This window comes from Octopus sinensis, linkage group LG16 (genome assembly GCF_006345805.1).
Source record: "Octopus sinensis linkage group LG16, ASM634580v1, whole genome shotgun sequence".
NCBI classification, from domain to species: domain Eukaryota; kingdom Metazoa; phylum Mollusca; class Cephalopoda; order Octopoda; family Octopodidae; genus Octopus; species Octopus sinensis.
In genome coordinates, this window is record NC_043012.1 from 8916629 (window position 1) to 8934393 (window position 17765).

The 17765-nt window shown below is 38.3% G+C and overlaps 1 protein-coding gene across 1 annotated transcript in view; it reads right to left on the bottom strand.

The window, feature by feature from the left end:
* Nucleotides 1-8409, bottom strand: part of LOC115220552 (UDP-N-acetylhexosamine pyrophosphorylase) — a 36691-nt gene extending 28282 nt beyond the window's left edge. Inside the window, exons 1-2 of the mRNA XM_029790697.2 lie at nucleotides 8044-8409; nucleotides 368-642 (exon numbers count right to left, since the gene is read on the bottom strand). Of these exons, the coding sequence (XP_029646557.1) occupies nucleotides 368-638 (271 nt within the window). The 5' untranslated portion in view covers nucleotides 639-642; nucleotides 8044-8409. The remainder of the gene's footprint in view (nucleotides 1-367; nucleotides 643-8043) is intronic.
* Between the last annotated feature and the right edge of the window lie 9356 nt (nucleotides 8410-17765).

Sequence of the window (17765 nt, forward strand, 5' to 3'; positions counted from 1 at the left end):
AGTCCTGTACCAACCAGGACTAGACCTGTACCTACCGGTACTAACTAAACACACACAAAGTAAGGGGGGTGGAGACAAGATAGACTAATGGAGCTATCATTTACCTTACCGCTTGACCTTAATGATCAATTTCAATAAACAATCTGACTCATACAAGCATGGAAAGTGGACGTTTAAAACAAAGATGATATATCTAAGTGTTTTTCTGTGTGATGGGCTTCCATACAATTTCTAACCCACCCTGCCAAATTTCACCCACAAAGCATTACAATTTTTTTTTAACTCTACGAAATCTGCTAATACAAACTGAAAAACACTGAAAAATTTGATTGTGAAATTATAAGAAACATCCAAAAAATCCTCTTACCTTTTTCATAGTATTTGGCTAACTGTTCTGGTGATGAGTTCTGAAAACTCCCATAGACATCTGAAGGCAGAGGCTGTAGAAGATCATCAATCTTGTTGCAGGCTGCTTTCAGAGTTTCCTGGGCATTTTTAAAGTAGCCTGTGATTTCTTCCAAGTTCAATTTCTTCAGTTCTTCTAGATAGCTGTTTTGTTCAGCTTTGCTTAGTTCATTCCAGAACTTAACAAGATGTTCTTGCCCATATTTCTCCAATTGTGGTTTAATACTCTCCATATTTCTGTAAACAAAGATTAAATATATACACAGATATACATATATATATATATATACATATATTATACACCATCTCCACGCCCCCCCAAAACTTAAGTTTCCCAAAGTATTAGGGAGTTTTAAATTGTCAAGTTTTATATGATATTCGTTTGAAGATATTCAGGTCTTGATGTTGGTGGTCTTGTACTATGGTTGTAGGTAGCAGTGGTAGTCATGGATGGCAGGATGTGTAGTGTGTGTGTGTTTGCATGTTGGTGGTAGTGTTAATATGGATCTATGTGCATGCAAAAGAAATGTGCACTGAAAGAAGCCCGTCGTATATATATATATATATATACATATATGTGTGTTATTGTGTTTGTCCCCCCAACATCGCTTGACAACCGATGGTGGTATGTTTATGTCCCCGTAACTTAGCAGTTCGGCAAAACAGACCGATAGAATAAGTACTAGGCTTACAAAGAATAAGCCTTGGGGTCGATTTGCTCAACTAAAGGCGGTGCTCCAGCATGGCCGCAGTCAAATGACTGAAACAAGTAAAAGAGAGTATGCATCTCTTGATATACAAGGGGAAGGAAGACAGGAGGAAGTAGCATACGTGTGTAGGTATGTACAGACATACATCTCTATACATGTAAGTGCATGTGTGTATACATATACACATGTATAACCCTTTAGCATTTAAACCAGATGTATCACACCAAATTATTCTATCTGTTTTATGCTCAAACTGACCTCTCACACCTGCCCTACAATGTCATTCTAAAAATAAACAATCACATCACATCTCCAAAATCTTAAAGCTATAAGATAACGCATGATTTGGTGTCACATAACTGGCATATAAAAAGCACCTTTGAGCATTGGGCCTCATGGAGGCAAAGTGGCCAATGCCGGTGGTATGTGAAAAACCTCCTTTGAGCGTTGGGCCTCACAGAAGCAATGACCGAGACCTTTGGTATTATGTCATGCTTGAGAGGAAGACCCATCAAGCCAAGTAGAAATCAGTCATGGCAGATACTGGTGTCAGTAGCACGTAAAATTCAATTCAATTCAATTCAATTTTTATTGGCTCAAAAAGCAAAAGCAAGGCCATGTAGGGGGACAGGGAGTTATGTACAGGGAGGGTGGTCATACAAAGAGTTCAGGCCATTACGCTCTCGGAGTGGTTGGCATTGGGAAGGGCATCCAGCCATAGAAACCATGCTAAATATCAGACTGGAGTCTGGTGCAGCCTTCCAGCTCTGGTCAAATTGTCCAACGCATGCCAGCATGGACAACGGACGTTAAATGATGATGATGTGAATAAATAAGCATTACATTTGATAGAATTATCTCAGTGCTAAAGGAATACACACAGACACATACACACATAAGAGTTTGCAAATATCTAATTAACATAACAAAATACTGCACAATTAGGAAGAAAGGTAACTGACAGCAGAGTGCTTCTGAAATTATTCTTGTATACTTATATCCTGTCATTTCATTTGTTATGGATATGACCATATCATCACAACAAGGTGACATAGGATTTGGCCGGACTGAGGCTATAGGAGAAGACACTTGCCCAAGGTGCCATGCAGTGGAACTGAACCCAGAATCATGTGGTTGGTATGCAAGCGACTTACCACACACCCACTCCTGCGTCTCTCTCTCTCTATATATAAACACATACACAAATACAGCTGTAATATACACACCTATAATGTCTGGTGTTTACTAGATTTTGGAGCTGACGATAAAGGTAGGAGAGGAGAAACTGAGTGTGTATGAAATGGGGAGAGAGAGAGGAGAGTGAAGAAGGAGGGAGAGAATAAAATGGGGGAGGTTAGAACGACATAAAATTATAGAGGGGGAGATGGAGTAAGAAGAAAGCATTTGACAGAAAGGAAAACAAGTTTAACGCACCAGTAATAGTTTGTATACGTGTTACAACAACAATAAACCGTCTACTTGTATTTTAGAATATTTTTAGATCACACCTCGTATGAATTGTCTAATTATGAGTGAAAAGAAAAATATAATTACATGCAAAAGCGTGAAATAACGATTGTAAGATGTCTGAAGTGTTTATAAAAAAAAAGAGAGAGAAGAATTTTAACAAGTTGATTAGCGTTGTAGGGCAAATGGCACGAGCGACGTGTTGTCAGTCATGTGAAAGTTCTCTAACCACCCTACTACCACTTTCACTACTATGATTTTAAGATCACAAATGTTGAACATTAATCACGAGTTTCTCTCCACTTTGCTACAGGTTGTGATAGTAAGTCAGACTGCGTCAACCCTAAGGCAGTAGGGCCACTTTAGATTAACCGCTTGTCTCCAAATACCTCATCATATCTGTTTCTTTACTACCCACAAGGGGCTAAACATAGAGGGGACAAACAAGGACAGACTAACGGATTGAGTCGATTACATCGACCCCAGTGCGTAACTGGTACTTAATTTATCGACCCCGAAAGGATGAAAGGCAAAGTCGACCTCGGCGGGATTTGAACTCAGAACGTAACGGCAGACGAAATACGGCTACGCATTTCGCCCGGCGTGCTAACGTTTCTGCCAGCTCGCCATCATATCCACACCTTAATCCAGTAGTTCTCGAACTGGTGTTTAATAAACGGTTCTCCTCATTAAATGAATAAACCAAAATAGCTTGTATCTTTAAACTTTCTCCAGCATAGTATTGCTGGACAAGTTGACTGTTAATCTATCCTAATTTTATTAAACGTGGTATTTTGTCTTCCCCCATTTCAATCCTCACAGCCAGTGCATACAGAGCAGTTGCCCGGGGCCTCACGGGTTTAGCTAGGAGCTAGAGCCGACTTAAGATAAGGTCACATTGGGCAGTTACCCTGGTGCCCTACGGATCTAAGGGCCCTATACTGAACTACGTATGCTGTAGTTTGTTCTCAATAAATACCTAAGGACTCACGGGGTTCTATAATATTACTAAGACGGCCCTGTTAGGGGCCTCAGTTCTGATCCACGTATGCTGTGGTTTAGTATCATTAAATAAATACTATAGGCTCCCAGTGCACTGATTTACCCTCAGGCCTATAATGCTAAGACGGCTCGGGCTCAAAGCCCTTAGTGAGAAACACTGCCTTACTCCACCTAAGGCTATCATTGTATTAAAGCCCACACTTAAACTACTCACCACCTCATCACACGAAGTACATCATATTTCAATAAATCTAAGACATAAATGTTCTTTGATAAGATCCCCCCCCCCCCAAAAAAAAATTAGACGGGAAATGGTGTACTGATATATCAGATGCAGTAGGGCTGATGCAGCTGAATGTTCATATCTTATACGAGATCGTTTTATCTATATATATATATATATTTTTAAGAGGAAAGAAAGTTAGGAATGTGTGTGTGTGTGTGTGTGTGTTCATATTTTTTTTTGTCTCCGCTCCTCTGCGTTCTGAGTTCAAATCCCGCTTCGTCACGGAGAGAAGGAGGAACAATTGTCAGGAGTTGCGACCAATTGATAGTATCAGGAATTTTAAAAATAAAAAAGCAAAAAAACAACTGAAATAGTTTCTTTAGTTCAATCGAAGACCGACTGTCTCTACCCCGCCACTCTTAGTTTATTAATCGTGGAAAGACGTCAAACAAATTCAAACATTATCAGATTTCATGTTCTAGTTAAAAATAGACGATAGTCTGTCTCAGACACTTTTTATTGCTAAGTCAGGAGAGGCGTGGGGGGAAGGTCCAGAGCTCACGACACGAGTTATTTTAATGGCTTTTGAGACGAGGGATGAAGGGAGGATGATATCCTCAAACCAGACTCTTGGCTCGACTGGTTAAACAAGGACCAGGAATTTGTCTTGAACCAGACGACATACATCACACACACATACCATATGTATACGGGGCCACCCATTAACAGCAGCCTTCACCAGCATTTTGAATCTCCCCCACTCTACTAAATAAACACTAATAGGGTTTTCCTAAAAGTCAAATGTACTGGACACCTCCTTCTCTCGTCATCACTTATCAGTGGCTTCTCACCCTTGAGAAATTTTATGAAATTTAACATCGTTGCATTTAACATCAGTAGTACATTCGACCATGACTGAAAAGTAAATCTCCTGGGGGCAGAGGCAACAGTACCCGCCCATGTGTTATATTCATTTCTTGAATAGGTTGCTTCTTGCCATATCATATTACAGCAGTGTGAGTTGAAACAATCTAGAGCCAAAGATTTGTGAATTGTTGCGTGCTCCAGGGTTCATCTTTATTTATTTGTAACACACGACAACGCCTATACAGGATAATTCTACTCTTCATTGCACTCAAACCTTTCACACCGAAGGGTTATTTGCAAGCAACTTAGAAGACCTCATACCAAAGTATGCATTGGTTCCTTAATTTTGCCCCCTTCAACCGTAAAAGCACACACACACACACACAAATTACGAGTCCCCACCTTACGCTTAAGCGTCACGCAATTAGTACCCTTATGATAGCTTCAAATAGCAGGCATTATCATCACTGGTTTTTGAGGTGTGTGTCTGCACACACATTGTAGTCGGACATATATATATATAAGTATATATATATATATATCACAAAATAAAAGGGTGGGGAAAAACCCAACGGAGTTTCGGATTAGACCCCATACAAATTGGAAAAAAACCCCAGCAAATTATCCCTGTGTTTCGAACAACGGAAATTACAATTCTGAAAAACAATAAAACATACACAGAGACAAGCGGGGGCGGGGGAGTCATTCGACTGAATGGTCTTAGAAGTGGGTTTTTTTTTTTGTCCCACGCTCAGCTTCGATTCGCCCCACCCACTAAGTTTATAGCGCATTTCGTTGCGGACAGCTGGGGAACCGCCTTCAGAAATTTTATTCCAATAGACACCGGTACTTATTTTATTTTTAAGCTAGGTACTTAATTTATCGATCGTATTTGCCGAGCCGCTAAGTTACGGACATGTAAACACACCAACACCGGTTGTCAAGCGGTGGCATGGGACAAACACACACACACGACGGGCTTCCTTCACTTCCCGTCTATCAAATGCACCCACAAGGCTCTAGTCGGTCCGAGATTGTTGTGATCCCGGAACCTTGTGGTTGGGAAGCAGAGTTCTTACCACACAGCCACGCCTGCGCCTTTTATAGAAATAATGCACCCCTCACCAAAAATATGGTTACGCTTCGCCGGTTGGGAATGCGCTTAATCGAGTAACAACGTTCCAACCCATAGACATCTGACTTTTTTCTTTTACTATAGCGACTTGCTCCTCAGAGCCAGCAGGCTATCTTTCGCTTGAACTCCACTCACTCATCTTTCCTCTGTCATTACCTATCACTACACCGACGTTCAATTCTTTCTTCCATAACTTTGGCTCTCAGGAATTCGCGGCGCATGATATATGCGCAGGGATTTTTTATTCAAAATGATTGCCATTTTTCGTCCATAAAAACACTCGACTTCTAACAAGGTAAACACTTTCGCTTTCACTGAAGCCTAGAAAGAAAAAGTGCCGAATTCCTTCACTATGCATAAACCTTTTTACGCCGCAGCCGTCAACTCGGCAACAATTTAGTGGAACATTAATGACATCAGACTATGACGGTTTGCGGAGGGCGAGGGTACCGATCCTTTCTCGAACGAAACTAACAACAAACTAACAACAAAGATCGTCCAGAATAGGCTATTAAGCGGCTTGTGATAGTTACATGTGATCGGTGCAACAACAGTGAACAAAAGTGGGTGGAAACTAGACACAAGAAAATCATAAGAAACAATGTATACAATGTGTCGTTTGAAAGAATTAAAGTATTACGGAGATGTACTTGCATAGCAAGTGACTTGATCTGAGATCGTGTGCTGAAACGAAAACAATTGCAGCGTGGAAGGTGTTTGTAAGCCATTTAAGAAACACACAAAAGCCGTTCGATTCACTTCAACATTTAAGTTTAATTTGTCAAAATTTTTTCGTCGCTTAAAGACCGCGACCTGTTCACTGACAAAAATTAAAGTATTATCTCTGCTTTATTTTGCTTTTTTTTTTTACTACAGTGTGTAAACGAAAAATAACCAACTATATTAGATAAATACTTTACTATAAACTTTATATACACATACATTGCATATATAGATACATGCATTACATACATTTTATATACATACATACGTGCATTACATGTATTTTATATACATATATGCATTACATTATACACTCATGTAAGTGGATGGGCTTCGTTAGCTCGTTAATCATCACACACTGTCGTGAATAGATTAACTCTTTTTTTTCTCTCGTATGGATGTCAAGTTGAACTGTCAGCAAGTTGGACATTAAGTCCGGACAGTTGTTGACGTTTGAATCATTTATACACAAACCCCAATCAATGTATACATACATACACACACACACACGTCAGGGCAAGTTGTTGGGACAAGGCGTGGACGTAGATGGAGAGAGAGAGACAGAGAGACAAACTAAAATGTTGCTTGCATTTAGAGTGAGAAGAGACATTAAGCAAGTCGTATACCTAAGCTATTTAGATTTGAGATGGGGACTGGGCAGTTGCCATTGGGTGCTTCTAAAGAGATTTAGTTTACTCGATGTATATCTTCAAATACCTCAACGTCTCCTCACCCGATGAATTTTGTTTCTGTTTTATCTGTAACGTTTAGTTTTGCTATCGCATAAATGGGACAACGCATAAACATCATTATCATCAAGTCCCATGGTCGATATAATGAACGTCTCTCCTCTTTAAAACAGCAGGAATCATTATTATTATTACAGAATGATAAAGTCGCAAATGTGGGAAGTGATGGGTTGCATGCATCGCAGTCTTTAATTATGGCTCGTGTTCGCTTCGGATCATTCCAAAGTTAACTCGGTCCACTCGTTGCTCCTGGGCTGATAAAGTACATTCCAGTAATGTACAGTGTTCGATTGAACCGATTACACCTCTAGCCTTCAACATTAGTGGTCATCAGGAAAGCAGTGGAAGTCGACTTTATGCTCTTAGAAGAGGACGAAGTACTTAAGTTTCAGTTTCGTTCATCCCCTAACGATGTTGGAATGAATATCTTTGCTATGTTTACGAAACACGGAAAATGAATTGCCTGTTTATAATTGAGAGAACAACTGAATACATTTTAGGACAACTATGTACTCCAACACACACGCACAAAAACAAATCAAGATAACAAAAGTAAACGAACTGCCAAAAGGGAGGTTAATAAAAGTAACGAACATTAATTAATTCATTAATTAAAGTCCAGATCTTTCAAATCCAATCACCAATTCGAATTTCCTTAAATATGTCTCTGTTTAACGTGATTAAAATATATGTCTCCCGTTCGAAAGATATAATTAAAAAAAAAAAAAAAGGTGTAATGAAACGAAGAAAAGGCCTTACCTTTAATCAAGATGCGTCCGTCTCCTCTGGGAAACAAAATTTGAATAAGCCGGTGCTAGCAGCGCTTTTACCTTTTTAATACGTGGCAAACGGAATCCTTCCGCGATGAACAAAATAGTTCGTAAGAAATTTGTTTCAAGCAACGACAACACCAAATAGATTTCCTTCAGAGAACTAATACGAGAAGATTTAAAGATAATTTTATTTTATGCCTGAAAAGTAATCCAATATAGCGGTTAATCTACTAGATTAATTGGTTTAGAAACAAGTTATGATAAACTATGTGGTTAGGATATCTGGTGTAAGGATAACTTTCGTTTACTTCTGTTACATTGATTAAAAATATATGGATCGCTGGGTAAATGAGGGTGTGCTAAGCGTCCCGTGTGGTTATGTGCTTTTGTATGTGTGTTCCTCACTCTCTCTCTCTCACTCTCTCTCTCTCTCTCTCTCTCTCTCTCTCTCTCTATATATATATATATATATATATATATATATATATATGTATAGAAGGAGCTTCTACAGGACTAGAACTGTTTCATTCAAGAGAAATCTTCAGGGCTTCCTGAAGATTTCTCTTGAATGAAACAGTTCTAGTCCTGTAGAAGCTCCTTCTATATAATAAATTAATTTTACTCTGCTATGTATTGAGTACCTTATTTACTGTGGTTAACCCCGAATCAACCCGGGACCTACATATATATATATATGTATATATTGGGTACAATAACTTCAGTTTATATGTGTTGTATACGTATGTTTGTGTGTATAAATGTAAATGTGTGTTTGGGAATAGGTATGAATTGTGTGTGTGTGAGTGTGTGCGTTCGTGCGTGTGTTTATGCCAGGCTGTACCTGATTGTATGCTGGCATTCTTTCGGTGCTACTTTAATCGAAAGAATGTTTACATGTTATCAGTCATGCAGTTTATGTTGTACAACATAAATAAAAAAAAAAAGCGATGCATGCGCGTATCTATCTATCTATCTATCTATCTATCTATCTATCTATCTATCTATCTATCTATCTATCTATCTATCTATCTATCTATCTATCTATCTATCTATCTATCTATCTATCTATCTATCTATCTATCTATCTATCTATCTATCTATCTATCTATCTATCTATCTATCTATCTATCTATCTATATATATATATATAATAGATCGTTAGCCACTACACATTTTTTTCTCTCCTTGTTTCTTCCTGAGTTCCTTTCTGTAGAAGAGCGTAGGCTCGAAACCTAAAAGACTTTTTCTATTCCTGAGCGTTATACTAATACATCTGTTTGTTTTGTACACTACTTGTCTTCGTCTTTTGTTGTTTTTTCGTAAATTCTCCCTAAATATATATGTATATATATACATATATATATATATACATACATATATATATATATACATACATATATATATATATATATATATACATACATAGTTGAAGTGACCTGTCAAGGGTAGAAACTCCGGGTTCATATATACATACATATATATATATATATATATACACCTGTACGTACACGCACACATACACGTTTGTTTATGTTTTTGACATTTGGTCAGAAAGTTAAGTTCATGAGCCTTTATTTTTTGTTCAAGTTGATCAAAGCCCAGCTTGAACCCTTGCCAAAAAATGACATGACCTCTGCTAAAGACATTCTTGAACCAGATACTGGCATTACATTGGACATTGAACAAAGGCTACAACCAAGAACTTGGACAAGTTCTTTATTTTATTGACCCTTGATAAAAGACGAAATTGACATATTTTAACAGGTAGAAAATGAAAATGTAGTCATCAATGATACTTTCTTAACAAAATCAAAAATTGACGGAGAAGTGTTCCAAGAAACTCTCTTGGAAACTCTGTCAACGTTGGAATGGTTGTATTATCCTGGTTCCTCTGGGTGATTAATAATGTGACCAGATGAATTTTGAAATGATTTCTGGGGTGTATCTTACAACAGCAAAGACCTAGAGAAACATCTTTTCGCATTGATATTATTAGCCCTTTTAATATCCACCTGACCATCTTGATCTTCTGAATCTAGGCAATTACATCTCCCTCATCACAGAAAAGTTTGGTGGCATCATTACCGATCCTTATTTTTGCTTACCAAACCGCTAAGTTACGGGGGATGTAAACACACCAACGTCAGTTGTCAAGTGATGTGGAGGGACAGACACAGGCAAACATACATACATACACACACACACACACACACACACACACACACATATATATATATATATATATATATATATATAGGCACGTAAAAAGGCACGCATGGAAAAAGCACCCACTACACTCACGGAGTGGTTGGCGTTAGAAAGGGCATCCAGCTGTAGAAACACTGCCAGATCAGACTGGAGCCTGGTGCAGCCTCCTGGCTTCCTAGACCCCGTTTGAACCGTCCAACACATGCCAGCATGGAAAACGGACGTTAAAGATGATGATGATGATGATGATATATATATATATAGATATTTATATATACGATGGGCTTCTTTCAGTTTCCATCTACCAAATCCACTCACAAGGCTTTGGCTGGCCCGAGGCTATAGTAGAAGATACTTGCCCAAGGTGCCATGCAGTGGGACTGAACCCGGAACCATGTGGTTGGTAAGCAAGCTACATACCACACAGCTATTCCTGAGCTTATCTTTACATTCTGAGTTTAAATTCCTCCAAGATTGACTTTGCCTTTCATCCTTCTGGGGTCAATCAAATAAGTACCAGTTGAGCACTGGGGGTTGATGTAATTGACTTGCACCTGCCCCCACAATTGCTGGCCTTGTGCCAAAATTTGAAACCATTGTTATTAAACAACTAGGCGCAGGAATGGCTGTGTGGTAAGTAGCTTGGGCAAGTGTCTTCTACTATAGCCTCGGGCCAACCAAAGCTTTGTGAGTAGATTTGGTAGATGGAAACTGAAAGAAGCCCATCGTATATGTGTGTATATCTTTTCTCTTTTACTCATTTACTTGTTTCAATCATTTGACTGCGGCCATGCTGGAGCACCGCCTTTAGTCGAGCAAATTGATCCCAGGACTTATTCTTTGGAAGCCTAGCACTTATTCTATCGGTCTATTTTGCTAAGTTACGAGGACATAAACACACCAGCATCGGTTGTCAAGAGATGTTGAGGGGACAAACACAGACACACACACACACACACACACATATATATGACGGGCTTCTTTCAGTTTCCGTCTACCAAATCCACTCACAAAGCTTTGGTCGGCCCAAGGCTGTAGTTGAAGACACTTGCCCAAGGTGCTATGCAGTGGGACTGAACCCGGAACCATGTGGTTAGTAAGCAAGCTTCTAACCACACAGCTACTCCTGCGCAACAAGCTTCTCTCAGTTTCCTCCTGGCAAGCTGCTAAATTATGGGGACGTAAACACACCAGCATCAGTCATCAAAGACACAAGCACATATCTCTTTTACTCTTTACTCTTTTACTTGTTTCAGTCATTTGACTGCGGCCATGCTGGAGCACCGCCTTTAATCGAGCAACTCGACCCCGGGACTTATTCTTTTTGTAAGCCCAGTACTTATTCTATCGGTCTCTTTTGCCGAACCGCTATGTAATATATATATATACAACAAGCTTCTCTCAGTTTCTGTCTATCAAATCAACTCACAAGGCTTTGGTTGACCTGAGTTTGTAGTAGAAGAACCCAGAACCATGTAGATAAGACGGAAGCTTCTTACCACACACTTCCTTAGGACCATTTCTCAAGGGTAGGTTTTTTTTTTTTGTTTCATTTCTTTAAACCATAAGTGGATTTGGTAGATGGAAACTAAAAGAACCCATTGAATATATGTGTATATATATATATCTATGTGTGTGTGTGTGTGTGTCTTTGCTGCCCCCCCCCCCCCGCCACTGCTTGACAACCAATGTTCACTTTTTTTTTTCTTGTTAATTATAAAATTTGGGACAGAATTTCTGGAAAACAGGGAAATATCTTGGAGGAAGTCAAATGTTTATTGTAGATTTGGCAGCCAACTGTAAATGGGTGGTGATAGTCATGGTAGTAGTGGCAGTAGTGGTTGGGGGAAGGAGTTAGTGGTAGGGGAGAGGGGAGATAGATATAACAAGTTTCTTGTTGACCTTTTACCTACCGCCACCACCACCACCACCACCACCATTAACACCCACAGCCACCACTACCATCAGAATGTTGAAAATTTTTAATGGTGGCATTTCATTACCAGTCTAGATCTAAAAGAAAGCAGAATGAGAAGGGGGGGAGGAGGAGAAAGAGGAGCAGGAGGGGGAGGTAGAAAAGTAGGAAGAAAAAGAAGAGAAACAGGAAAGGGAGGTGGGAAGGAGGAAGAGGAGGAGGAGGAGAGAAAGAAGAGGAAAACTTTCCTTGCCCAAACCTGTTTCATGGAAGACTTATAAACAACTTTTGTGTTTAAATAAATTATTTTTTTTTTAGGTTGATATGAAAGTTTACAAGTGAGGGTTAATTGAAATAATTATGTTTTGCCAAATGTTTTCTGCAGTAAAGTTACCAAAACTGGTTCCAGCTAGAAAATCAAAACCAAGCAACAAGTTTACTGCTAATCTATGGCACTTCCCTTCCCTTCCTTAGGACCATTTATCAAGGGTGGGTTATTTTTTTTTTCAATTCTTTAAGCCATGTGAATAGATTTGGTAGATTGAAGCTTAAAGAACCCATTGTATATATATGTATATATATATATATGTCTATGTGTGTGTGTGTGTCTTTGTCCCCTTCCCCTCTGCTTGACCAGTACTAACATGCTTACATCCCTGTAACTTAGCGGTTCGGCAAAAGACACCAATAGAATAAGTACCAGGCTTATAAAAAGTAATAACTGGGGTTGATACATTCAACTAAAAGTTCTTCAAGGCAGTGCAATCAATGATTGCTTTTATACAATGACTAGCTGACCATGTGCCATCAATAATGATCGTTAATTATAGTATTTTATATATATACTAGTAGTATCACCCGGCGTTGCTTGGGTTTGTAAGGGAAATAACTATATAAGCATTTTTAGAGATGTAAAGTATAATAGCCATCTCAATATGGCTAACCACAAAGGGGGGTGGTGTTACTGTAGCTTTTTACGTTCTGAGATTTAATAATAAATTTTTAGAGAGTTACTTCCCTTATATATGCCAAAAATGCATTAAAAATGGGAAAAATTGATGGTAAATTCTTTTTAAAATCATAGACTCAGCGTAGACGCGCGCTAGTACCCAGAAGGGCTCGATATGAATCACGACTATAAGATACCCGGTTTTGGTTAAACTGCACCGCAAAATGTGGGAGTAGTTAGGAATCTAAATCGTAGGAGACAGACATCACACAACCTCACTTTTATATATAAAGATAAGGTACATAATAATCACACATACAAACATTCACATACTTCCTTTGTACACGCACACACATACCCACATATACTTACACAGAGTTGAAATGCTGATTTTTTTCACCCCTTCCTTTCTCTCATTGCTATTACTTTCTCTCACTCCCTCTCAGCCAGGGCTATTACTCTCACTACTTCTCCTTCACTGAATTACTATTTTCTCACCTCCTCCACGTCCAGCGAGAATCTGGACAAATATATAAAAACAGTTCACTCATTATTATATTAGGAGATATGAATAGATCAGATTAATGACTGTGATTTATAAATGGAAACCTACAAAGGTATTAATTACCTTTTTTTTTTTTTATCTCTTACCCACCTTTCAGTCATTTGACTGCAGCCAAACTGGGGCACCACCTTGAAGGGTTTTAGATGAATGAATGAATCCCATGACTTATTTTTGTTTTTTAAGCCTGGTACTTAATCTATCGGTCTCTTTTGCTGAACTGTAAAGTTACTGGGATGTAAACCAACCAACACTGGTTGTCAAGTGGTGGTGAGGGACACACATACACACACACACATAGATATATAGGCGCAGGTGTGACTGTGTTGTAAAGAAGTTTGCTTCCCAACCACATGGTTCTGGGTTCAGTCCCACTGCATGGTACCTTGGGCAAGCGTCTTATACTATAGCCTTGGGCAGTCTAAAGCCTTGTGAGTGGATTTGGTACACAGAAACTCAAAGAAGACCATAATATATGTATATATGTGTGTATGTGTGTGTGTGTGTGTGTATGTATATATTTACGTGTGTGTGTCTTTACTCTTTACTCTTTTACTTCTTTCAGTCATTTGACTGCGTCCATGCTGGAGCACCACCTTTAGTTGAGCAAATCAACCCCAGGACTTATACTTTGTAAGCCTAGTACTTATTCTATCAGTCTCTCTTGCCAAACCGCTAAGTTACGGGGACGTAAACATACCAGCATCAGTTGTCAAGCGATGTTGGGGGGGACAAACACACACACATCACATATATATGTATATATACATATATATGACGGGCTTCTTTCAGTTTTCGTCTGTCAAATCCACTCACAAGGCTTTGGTTGGCCTGAGGCTATAGTAGAAGACACTTGCCCAAGGGGCCATGCAGTGGGACTGAACCTGGAACCATATGGTTGATAAGCAAGCTACTTACCACACAGCCACTCCTGCGCCTATATATATATAAAGAGAGAGAGACATCAAGCTTTATTCAGTTTCTGTCTACAAAATCCACTCACAAGGCATTGGTTGGCCCAGGGCTATAGTAGGAGACACCTGCCTAGGGTGGTATACAGTAGGACTAACTCAGAACCATGTGGTTGGGAAGCAAGCTTCTTACTACACAGCCACACCTATGTCTAAGTGAATCAATTCAAAGAAACTGTGTCAAATAAGTCCTATTTTTTCAATAGTTTTTTGTAACAAGGAAAGGAAGCTATGTACAAAAATACATTCTCCTCTTTTACAATACTGACTTTGACTCCAATATATTACTTTTACATATGTTCCTAATATTCAAAGAAATCTTTATATATAAAAGTGAAGTTGTGTGTCTGTCTCCTACGATTTAGATTCCTAACTACTCCCACATTTTGCGGTGCAGTGTAACCAAAAGCGGGTGTCTTATAGTAGTGATTCATATCGAGCCCTTCTAGATATTAGCGCGCGTCTACGATGAGTCTACGATTTAAAAAAAAAATTTACCATCAATTTTTCCCATTTTTAATGCATTTTTTGCTATTATATAAGGGAAGTAACTCTCTAAAAACGTATTATTAAATCTCAGAACGTAAAAAGCTACAGTAATCCCCCCACCTTTGTTGTTAGCCATATTGAGATTGCTATTATACTTTACATCTCTAAAAATACTTATATAGTTATTTCCCCGACAAACCCGAGCAATGCCAGGCGATACTGCTAGTTAAATATAAGCCTGAGAAATGCATGTCTCGGTGGTATTCGACATTATTGGCATGCAGTAAACTGTTTAGTCTGGTTTGCTTCAGTGACATTTCAGCTGGACTAGCAGCAGAATCACAAAGTTGGTTGGACCATAACAATGGTTTTTGACAAAAAATACCTCTTTTTGTACTCCATTATGTGAAATAGTCAAGCATTTCTTAACGACAAAGGAAATTAAATAACACAGCCATTGATAAAATGTTGAGATCTTTTAAACTTCGTATACTGGTAGAATGTGTTTATAAAACATCTTTTTCTCTTGGCTTTATTGAGAAAATTCTATAGTTTGTAAGATATTTGTTGTTTTTTTTCTTCAATTTCTGCAATTTCAACCAATCAATGACATCTATTGAGTTAAAAAGCATTCTGTGCCGTATGAATATGTCCCTCGTTTAAGAAACAGATTGGGTTTATTTACATTTGTGAAGAAAAAAGGATACCCTTCCCCCCACCCCTAACCCTAAGCCTAACCTTAACTAACCCTAACCAACCCTAACCAATCCTAACCCTAAAACAGATTGAAATGCAATAGATCGATACTAGGGTCATATTTATGAGTGACAATTTCATATGACACCGCTAGAAAAAACTGCCGTTCAAACCAAAAAGATCCAAATGTTGTTAAAATCTTATTGCAAAGATTTCAGTCACGTATAATATAATTTCATATTTATTTAAAACTATAAACTCATGGTTTTGTAGATTGCTCTTTTGAATGTCTGCATATTTTAAAACAAATCAAAGTCCTCCTTTTTCATTAATCATTCATCTATGAAGTGAGTGGGTTAGTGCTGAGCTAATTTTGTATGTTCAGAGTTAATGAATGGAGGTATTGAAGCATTTAATAAATGAAGATATGTATGCAAAAGAATTTAACAAAAGAAGATATGTGACGTCTAGGAGAGTCATTTTCTTTTTGTGCATTATTATGTAACACACTCACCTGTAAAATTTCAACTTATTTCTTATTTTTATTTTCCTAAAATTTTCATTGCGTCTTGCAACCTTTTCAATAGTCTTGAGAGTCAAGACTATTGAAAAGGTTGCAAGACCTATCAAAAACTTATCCAAATTCTGGAAGATGTGGTAGTCAGTGGGGGCAAGATCAGGTGAGTATGGTGGTTGATGGAGAACTTCCAACTCCAACTCCTGTAGTTTTGCCAATGTCATTTTTGTGATGTGTGGTCTGGCATTGTCTCGCAATAAAACAGGAGTGGATCTGTTGACTAATCTAGGCTGATTTTTTGTAATTTTCGGCATCATTTGATCCAGTTGGCTGCACTATACATTGGCCATGATTGATGAGCTAGGTTTAATGAAATCAACCCATGCTAGCATGGAAAGCGGACGTTAAACGATGATGATGATAATGGATTACACCTGCACCAGATCACCAAACACATACCATCAGCTTCTTTTGATGAATTTTGCATTTTGGACTGTGTTTTGGTGGCTTGTCTTCATCCAACCATTGTGCTGAACATTTATGGTTGTTGTATTGGATCCATTTCTCATCACATTACAATTCGATTAAAAAATGTTTCATTTTTGTGACATAATGCAGGTTTCCAAATGTTGCTGTTTCTGATTTTTATTGAGTTCATGTGGAACCCACTTATCCAACTTTTTCACTTTACCGATTTGAACTAGGTGAGTCAATATCATTTGCTTGCTAACACCAAACAACAACGATTATTCACAGGCATTTTGAGATGGATCTAACTCCACGGTGGCTTTCAGTTCATCATTATCCATCTTCATTTCTGGTCAACCATGTTGCTCATTTGTGAGGTCAAAGTTACCAGAACGAAATTTTGCAAACCAATTTGATACTGTCTGCTGTGTAATAACATTGGAATGAAATACTCCATTAATATTCTGAGCTGTCTGTGATGCTGTATTTTCAAGAAAGAACTCATATTTCAAAACTGTATGAATTTCCAACTTATCCATCTCTAAACAAAAACAGCAAAAAACGATTTATAAATACTTTATAAAGCACAAAATGAGTTAGAATAAAGAAATAGATGTGTCAGCTTTTATAACAAAAAATAAGATTGTCAAAATATAATAATTAAAAAAAATTTTTTTTACTACCGACAAGGGGCTAAACACAGAGGGGACAAACAAGGACAGACAAAGGGATTAAGTACATCGACCCAGTGCGTAACTGGTACTTAATTTATCGACCCCGAGCAGCTGTCAAAGTTTACTATATACCTTACTACAAATTTCATACTTGACGACCTAATATAAAACGATGGTATGTAGGCTGCAATATCCCTCATGTCATACCTCATGGTAAATAGTGCACTGTCAACAGAATGACGCTTATTCCAATGTAGAA